The sequence below is a fragment of the Aplysia californica genome, unplaced genomic scaffold (assembly GCF_000002075.1).
Source record: "Aplysia californica isolate F4 #8 unplaced genomic scaffold, AplCal3.0 scaffold00768, whole genome shotgun sequence".
In the NCBI taxonomy this organism is placed as follows: domain Eukaryota; kingdom Metazoa; phylum Mollusca; class Gastropoda; order Aplysiida; family Aplysiidae; genus Aplysia; species Aplysia californica.
The window spans coordinates 68053-76527 of NW_004798038.1; the positions used below are offsets into that span (position 1 = coordinate 68053).

General features: G+C 39.0%; 1 protein-coding gene across 1 annotated transcript in view; it reads right to left on the bottom strand.

Annotated features, from left to right (window-relative positions):
- The window catches only part of LOC101848782 (organic cation transporter-like protein), a 17486-nt gene extending 14809 nt beyond the window's left edge, over window positions 1-2677 (bottom strand). Inside the window, exons 1-2 of the mRNA XM_005109338.1 lie at window positions 2536-2677; window positions 700-905 (exon numbers count right to left, since the gene is read on the bottom strand). Of these exons, the coding sequence (XP_005109395.1) occupies window positions 700-905; window positions 2536-2677 (348 nt within the window). The remainder of the gene's footprint in view (window positions 1-699; window positions 906-2535) is intronic.
- Window positions 2678-8475: the final 5798 nt, after the last annotated feature.

The following is an 8475-nucleotide window of genomic DNA, read 5'->3' on the forward strand; positions in this document are numbered from 1 at the left end:
TAAGTAAGTAAGTAAGTAAGAAGGTAAGTAAGTTAGTAAGTAAGTTAGTAAGTAAGTAAGTAAATAAGTAAGTGAGTAAGTGAATAAGTAAGTAAGTAAAGCAAAAGAGAAAAACCTTTTTATTACTGTATCAAGATCTTTAAAAAATATAATTAATTTTGTCCGTCGCTGGCCTGCAGATGTGCCATGCAAAGTTTCCTGGGCAAAGATAAATTCCTCAATGAGCTAGAGTTTTTTAACACGGCCTAATGAAACTGAACAAGCTATAGGTAACTTTCCTCCTGGACATGGGGTGCCGGTCACCTTCCCCTCAACTCAGAGTAAGTCTGTTTCGTGTTCTATCTATCTGTCACTCAGTCTATCTGTCTATCTGTCTATCTGTTTATCTATCTATCTATCGTTCTATCTATCTATCTATCTATCTATCTATCTATCTATCTATCTATCTATCTATCTATCTATCTATCTATCTATCTATCTATCTACCTATATGTGTTTTGTTTTTATTGTTTAAGTCTGATTTCATTCATTGCTTTATTGTTTTCATTAATTTATTCATTCATTCTTTCATTCAATCCTTCTTTCATTCATTCATTCATTCATTTCTTCATTCAATCAGTCCTTCATTCACTCATTAGTTCCCTCTTTCGGTCATTCATTCATTCAACCATGTCATAATGGGTAAAGTATTCCCCTCACCTGAGAGACTGCGGACATTTCCACGGGCAGGTCATATTCCACACTGGTGTAGTCACATTCTGTCGTCCCCACAGGCTCGCCGTTCACGAAAGCGGTCACGCTACAGCTGTCGTATGTGTAGTTGAGCACGTCAGACCCTGTGAGACTCACCCCGAGACTCTCAGAGATGTTGGGGGGAGGGGAGCACTTGAAGGGAACAGGGAAACCTGCGGGGGAGGGGGGGTGAGGAGAGATGGGTTAGGGGGGAGTGGGGGGTGTGATCCAAAGAAAAGCGTTGATAGAAAATAGATGAAGGTCTGTTGTACGTTGTAAGGTTCATGTTACTATGTTTCAACCCCCCGCTCACATCTGTCTGTCTTTTTAAACATTTGCAAACCGTGCATCTTCTTATAATGAATGGTCAAACAGTACGTACGATAAAACTAAAATCCCCCTTCCCCCGAGCCCCAACCCCTAAGAAAAAAAGATTTTTTTTTTTCATTAACAAAATTACAAACCAATCTTAAATGAAAAACTTATCTCCGAAGGCAACAAGAGCACGACATGGCGTTCCAACAGAAAAACTGAGATACTCAACAAAATTCTCCCAACTCAAGAATGGAATTCAAGTCCCCTGCTTGCCACAGTGGCGTGCCTAACCATCTACACCACAGACACCATGCTGTGGATCAAACCCTACCCCCCCCCCCAAAAAAAAAAAAGAAACAAAAATTATAATTCGAACTTTAAGTTTAGTATGACTTTACAAACAATGTGTGAAACGTGCTGACAAAATGAGTTACTTCTTTTATTTAAGCCGTATGGAAATACAGTCGAACCTGCCCTGACGGCCACCTCTATAAGACGGTCACCTGTACAAACGGCCACTTTCCGTTTCCCCCCTTGCGTTTTTTCTATATAATTTAACTGTGTAAAACGGGCACCTGTTCAATGCGGCCGCGGCCACCATATTTCAACACACAACCCCTATCCCACTAAGCAATAACACCCGTCTAAGACGGCCACCTTAGTGACTCCATTTCGTTTAGTCATAAATTGTGCATTGGCCCCTGGCGTTGTCGTCAAGCCGTCATAATTCAATCACCTGTCGCTGTTGTTAGGTAGTCCCTCCAACCGATCATGTTGCGTAGGCCCCTCCCACTGTTGACCAATAGCTACCAATTTTCAGCTGCTGGTGAGGTAAGCGTGTGATCCCTCATAACCCATATGCCCCGCCCAGAACTTAAACACAAATCGTAAGCGAGATGAGTGGTCACTGTTTACCCAGTCTGTAACAAAGTAACAAAGGACGTCAACATGAACTTGTGACAGAAACGTCGCTCGTTCTCCGAGTGGTGGCGACCCAGGAGTGTGTTTTTACTTCGCACTCGGTCGTCCTTGTCTGATACATTTCGTTTTATTGTCACCCTTTTGCGAAATCAGCAACAAAATAAAAATTACAAACAAAATACAAAGCACCACCACCAACAACAACAAAAACAACAATGCGGCTACTTTCGATTGTGACCTCAGATAGGAATAATTTGTTTTCTTCTTCTTGATCAGTCCTGCCTAAGACGACCACCTGTCTTATACGGTCACTTTCCTCCTTGACAATGGGTGGCCGTCTTACACAGGTTTGACTGTAGATACATCACGCTTATACGTTTTTAAAAATACATAGGTATGAAATAATAACAGGCATATTACACTTAAAGAATATGGCATCAATAGAAAATCTACAAATTTGGCCCTAGTGTTGATTTTTTATATATTTTTGCCAATATCTCCATTTATAGTGGATTGCGAGAAGTAACTCATTTTGTCAGCTGCTCACCTCACATATTGCCAACTTACATGTATAAACGTTGCTAAACAGCTGGAAGGCAATAGGAAAAGAGACCAGATAAACTGTCAGAAACTGGAATATCTGGTACTTCCCCTTGGAGCCCAACGCTATCAGGATGTCGTCAACGTTGTGAGAAGTTGTTTTCTCCATGGCAACAGCTTTTACACCGGAAGTTGAATCCAAGTAGGATACACGTCACCCCGATCATCAACAAGTTATTCAGGTATACTATGTCCACGATTTTGTTTTTGTTTTTGGAAAAAAAAATATTTGTGTATTCCCGTTTCTTTGCAGTATGATTTTCTATAATTTGAATATGTTCCAGAAATTGTTTGTAAAAATAAAATTCTTTGTGTTAAAAAAGCCCAAAATAGTACATAATTTGGGTACAATTTCCAAAATAAGGAAACTTTTATTCCCTCCTAGCCTAAAAGCGCACCTGTCTGGGCTGAGAACAGCTGAACTGTTTTCCAGTGCGATACAGCAAGTGAAGTCGGAATGATCCGAACTGAATTATTTACCCCATCAGAAGAGATGTTTTGTCCTGCACTTTTCAGATTCATGGATTTAAATTATCATCTATTCGTTTTTGCTCAACGGGTGCCATATATGATCGGTGAATGCAGGAGGTTTCCTGAAAGAAAAAAAAAATTGATGAAAGTGATTAAACAGCAAGAGGCAAGAGAATACATTATAATAAGATATAGTTACAAAATACAGAAATATTTGATACATATTTATATTGTATTTCGATATTAAAACATAAGGAATAATACAATAATATAATCTGTACATGTTTATGCAGTTGCTCCCCAGAGAAGTGTTCGAATACGCCCAATCCTGTATAGCAGAAAATGAACTCTAACGAACAGAATTTCTTTTCTTAGTCTGAATTTTTTAACATTTCTAAAATTATGTGTTTTTCTAATGAACTGTTAATAGTTAAAGTTAATTTCTTGAACATTACAAAACGATAAATGATTCACTTCTACTTGTGTTTACGCATGTATCCGCTTTCATTTGCCTTTTATGTCTGTATTAATATACATAAAACAATCTGACGTAAAATAGATTTCGTTGTCTTATACAATGCCATTCCTATTTTCATAACTAATTTCAACGGTGTGGGTGGTTGACGGGTGCTCTAGAGTGGTTTTCTTCTTCTTTCTTATCAAGCATCTCTCGTTCATATGTGTGTGTGTGTGTGTGTGTGTGTGTGTGTGTGTGTGTGTGTGTGTGTGTGTGTGTGTGTGTGAGTTTGTGTGTATTACGCTCTTGTAACACATCTTATCTTCTGCACTTATAAGAGCTTATTGTGATGCAAGTGTCATAAAACTCTTCCTACAACTACCTCAGCGGTATAAAAAGGAATTGTTAATGTATTTTACAGAAACAAATTTCATATTCGAAATTGAAAATAATACAAAATGTATATTATTATGTCTTTCACTCTTCGCCTCAATTTGTTGTCTGATAGGCTATGCCAAGTCTTCCTAAGCAGCGCTTTCGAGAAACAAGTATGAAACACTCTCGAATATCTTTAAAACGACTTTTTAAAAAATACGACAACGTAAATCATTGTATTATCAACAACCAATCACACAGCACCTAGCAATCATACCACAATCAGCGGAAAATAATGACATAGTAAGCACAACTTGAATGCATGCAGTCCTTGTGTCACTAAGATTTAGTAAGAAGTACTGCAGTAAGACATAGCCAGACCTCACACTTGTCCAAGAGCTCTGTGATAACACACGCCAGAGATGCCGCGGAATGCTTGTCATCTCGGACTAAAAAGGACACCGGCTGGTATGAGCTTTTATTTTTTGAGATACCAAATACAATTTTTTTTAAAAACAAAAGAAAAAAAAAAAGTACATGTAATATCTCATCTTTTGGGGAAGTGCGTGGTAGGGTTGTGGATTCGGAGGTTTTTTTCGTTTGTTTCGTTTCGGCTGGGATTTTTTGGTTTTTTTGTTGTTGATTGTTTCCTTTTTTTGTTTTGTTTTTTGGTGGTGTTTTTTTGTGGGGGTAGGGGAGGGGGAGGGGCAGTAGGGACAGGGGATGGGTGGAGGAATCCATTCGTGCCAGTTAGATACCTAAGTAGAGAGAACAATGTCCCAGGAAAAGTGGAATGTGACGCAGCATACTGTAGAACTGGGACTCTAGTCCTTCCTAGTTAGCACAGGCGTTAGGTGTTTTTCGTTCTTTGTTTTCCTTTTTGTTTTGTTTTTGGTTGGGGGGTTTTTGGGGAGTGGGGGGGGGGGTTCTTGTGGTTTTTTGTTCTTATTTGTTTGTCAATTTGTTTTTTTTTGCGACCGTGGGGAAGGGGGGGGGGAGAGTACGGTTGTACTATCATCATCATCCGGTGCCTCGCCGACTGGCGTGGGCGATCATGTACCTCCACTTCACTCTGTCTTGCGTTGCAGCAATGGTGTCTGTCGTTCTTGCTGCTCCCAGCCATGTTGTCAATTTGTCCAGTATTTTTTCCCTCTGTCTGCCTCTGCCTCTCTTTCCATCAAACTTGCCTGTTGTTACAATATTCTCTAATGCTTCTTTCCGCATTGTGTGTCCAAAGAAATTTGCCTGTCGTGTTCTTATATTCGTGATAAGTTGTTTTCTATAATTTGCTTCAACCAGGATTTTTTCATTTGTTTTTCTAGCTGTCCATGGGATACGTAGCATGCGTCTTATGAACCACAACTCTGTAGCTACAATTGTTCTTGGTTGTACTATAACATTACCTTATTTAGATAGCTAAGTAGAGAGAAGAATGCCCCAGTAAAGGTATTATGTTACACCTCATTATGTAGACCTGGGATTCTAGTCGCTCCTAACTAGCAGGCGTGTGACGTCAGAGAGCCCGGCTGGACAGGTCATGTGACTCCCCCAGACTACCGTAATGAATTGTGCATCATGCCTGGTCTACACCTAGTGTGATCCAGCATACTATTATCTTTCCCGTCGTGCACAAACCTCCTAAGCGCCACCGCCCCTAATTTACAGGAGAAGAAAAAAAACTGATTATTTCCTTTAAATTGTTAATATTTTAGGAACTTTTGCATAAACAATAAATATGATTCTTCACCTTGTGGAACATTTTCAAATTTAATTTTACATATACAAAATGATTCTTCACCTGTTCATGTTGTTTGAAGTAGTAAAATGAATAATTACAAAGAAAAGGGACTTACTAGGTTTCTGCTCGGTCTCCTTACGTCATGCCCAGCATGAATCAACTGTTCAGTTGTACTAAACCTAACATTTGGATTTTTTTTACTTTCTTTTTTTGGGCTTTGTGTGGGTTGTTGTTTTTCTTTTCTTTTTTTTTTTTTTTGGTTGTTTTGTTTTGTTTTGTAATTTGTGATAAAGGTTGCGTGTACTCGAAAAGTATTTTGTCGAAATTCAAATTCTAAATTATGTTGAAAACGAAAAGCTGGTAGGTACATAATTTAGGCACGCTAATATTGTCTTAAATAAATGAGGGAAAAAAAGTTGCTTTGTTTGTGTGCGAACTATCCAACTATTTAGATCCCAGAATGCTGAACAAGCATATTATTATCATTATAAAAAGGCACTTTACACGAATTTTCCTCACTTCATCCAGGTGGGAATGAGTACCCGGCTATAGACAGTGAAAGATCTTGTCAGTTTGTTAGTGTTTGAGCGCTTAATCAGCTGCTTGCACTGTATGGTTCCCAGGAAGCTGAGAATGTTTCTGAGTGTTCTATGGTCTGCTGGGGTAATAATATAGAGTAAAGCACATAGAGTTTGCTGTTGAGCGGGGATATGCGCTACACAACTGCTATTAAGTAGCATTATACTGCAATAAGTTTGGAAAAGGATTCTACCCCAAGATGACGATAACGTTCTAAACGAGAAAACCTTCTTTTTTGGATTTTGAGGAACGAGTTGAGATATAACACTTTGTTATTTATAATATCTTCAAACGTCAACTCGGCACCACAGTGCTTTTATGTCGTATCTTCATTTTTACCAGTGAAAATGAGACATTTTCTTAAGCTCACTGTTTGTTATGAACTGTTTTCACTGCTATTAAACATGGAGATAGGACAGGAAAGCACTGAGGTCGTAAATTGTCTCCAGAACGTCATTTATTGTCTTTAATTAATGCATGAGAATAGTATAATATATATAGGTAGAATTAGGAAGCATTTTAGAAAGCACTGAAAAGCTAATAGCACTTTGTATAACTGCAATATTAAACACAATGATACAATAATGTTACAATTAAGATCCTTTGGTACATGAAATGGACACTTTAAAGTTTTTTAATGTTTAGATGAATAGCCCGATTATCTCCTCTTCGCCAGTGAAGAGGAGAGAAAGATAGAAAAGAGAGAGAGTGAGTGAGAGAGAGAGAGAGAGAGAGAGAGAGAGAGAGAGAGAGAGAGAGAGAGAGAGGGAGAGAGAGAGAGAGATACATATCGACAGACAAACAGACAGAGGAAGATAGAGCGGGAGAGAGAGCGGGGAGGGGGCGGGGGTTGTGAGAAGGCTAGTGAGAAAGAATTTCAAATCCAGATAAACTTTCAGATATCAATAATAATGCGGCTTTGTAACTGCTTCTGATCTCATTTGCAGAGAAATCAGATAAAGGTAGGCCTAAATCGAGAACTGAGAATGGAAATTGTGATCGTTAGACCTTTGGACACCGTACACATTCAGAGAGAAGTCTTCCTTCGCTTCTATTTGTTTTGTTCTGTGTTGCTTTTGTTGCTTTTGTTGTTGTTGTTGTGCTGTCCCACTATCCCCCCCCCCCGCCCCGCACACACACACACACACACACACACACACACACACACACTTCCGTACACACATGACTAAAACATTCCAGACACAGACCTGCCTAGATGAAAACCGAAAAAAACAAAAAAACTCCACGAAATAAGAAGCGACACAGTGCGGACTCTAGAAAGTCTCGAAAGTGTCAACTGTTACTGTTTTTGTTTCTGTAATGATTTGTGTGTTTGTCTGTGGGTTCTTGTTGTTTTTCAGGGCGGGGGGTGAGGGTGGGGTGATAATATTATGTTATGTGTTCTATAGAACAAAGATGTGAGTAACAGTGATATGGTTATTATGATAATATGTTATAATACAGCTGGCACATTCCGCTCAAAGTATATCAACTGACTAAAAAGTATTTAAAAATGTGGTGGAATCAGGCTCTCGTCAATTTTTGGGCATGTAGAGTTATTGGTATCATCCTAAAGCTTGTTCACTAGTCTTTATTTGGATGAAAAAAGTATCCATTTATCTTAAATACAAGTCAAGATATTTGCGAATGAAGGAGGTGGTTTCACCTGTTTTCAGAAGTAAAATTAGTGAGAAAATGACCGCCAAAGATTAGTTATTTCCTTAGCTTAAAAGTCCGTGGTAACTTGAAATTTACTTTTTTTTCTGTGCCTTTAATCAAAGTTTTTAAGAAATGTCCACACTGAAATTAGTTCTTTGATGGGCATGAAAGGTGTTGAGCCAAAAAAAACCCACAAAGATTTGAGAAAAATTCACAAACCTGCGGAAAAATGCAAGTTTCTTTACTTTGATTATTTTGACGAGAGCCTGATTCCACCACGCTGCCTCACTAATTATAACTATCGTCACACAGACTGTGCCTGGGCATAGACGTTGCTGCTGTTCTGCTTCACGTTAGAATAGCTGAGGCATCGTTCGAGTGATAATCATTTCGCTTCGTAGAACGCCCTTCAATGCCCCCTCCAACCCCCCACCCGCACCCCATAATGCCCCAGGGATTCATGGTCGTTTGGAGGACGGATGTATCAGCAGTTTCTGAGACACATGAATGGGCGTCATGCTCTCAGTGGTATAATTGAAGGTAAACGAAGTAGATAAGATAAGATACATCTTTATTGTCCAGATCCTGGCACATTGGTTTGGTGTTTCACCACGTGTATACACACACA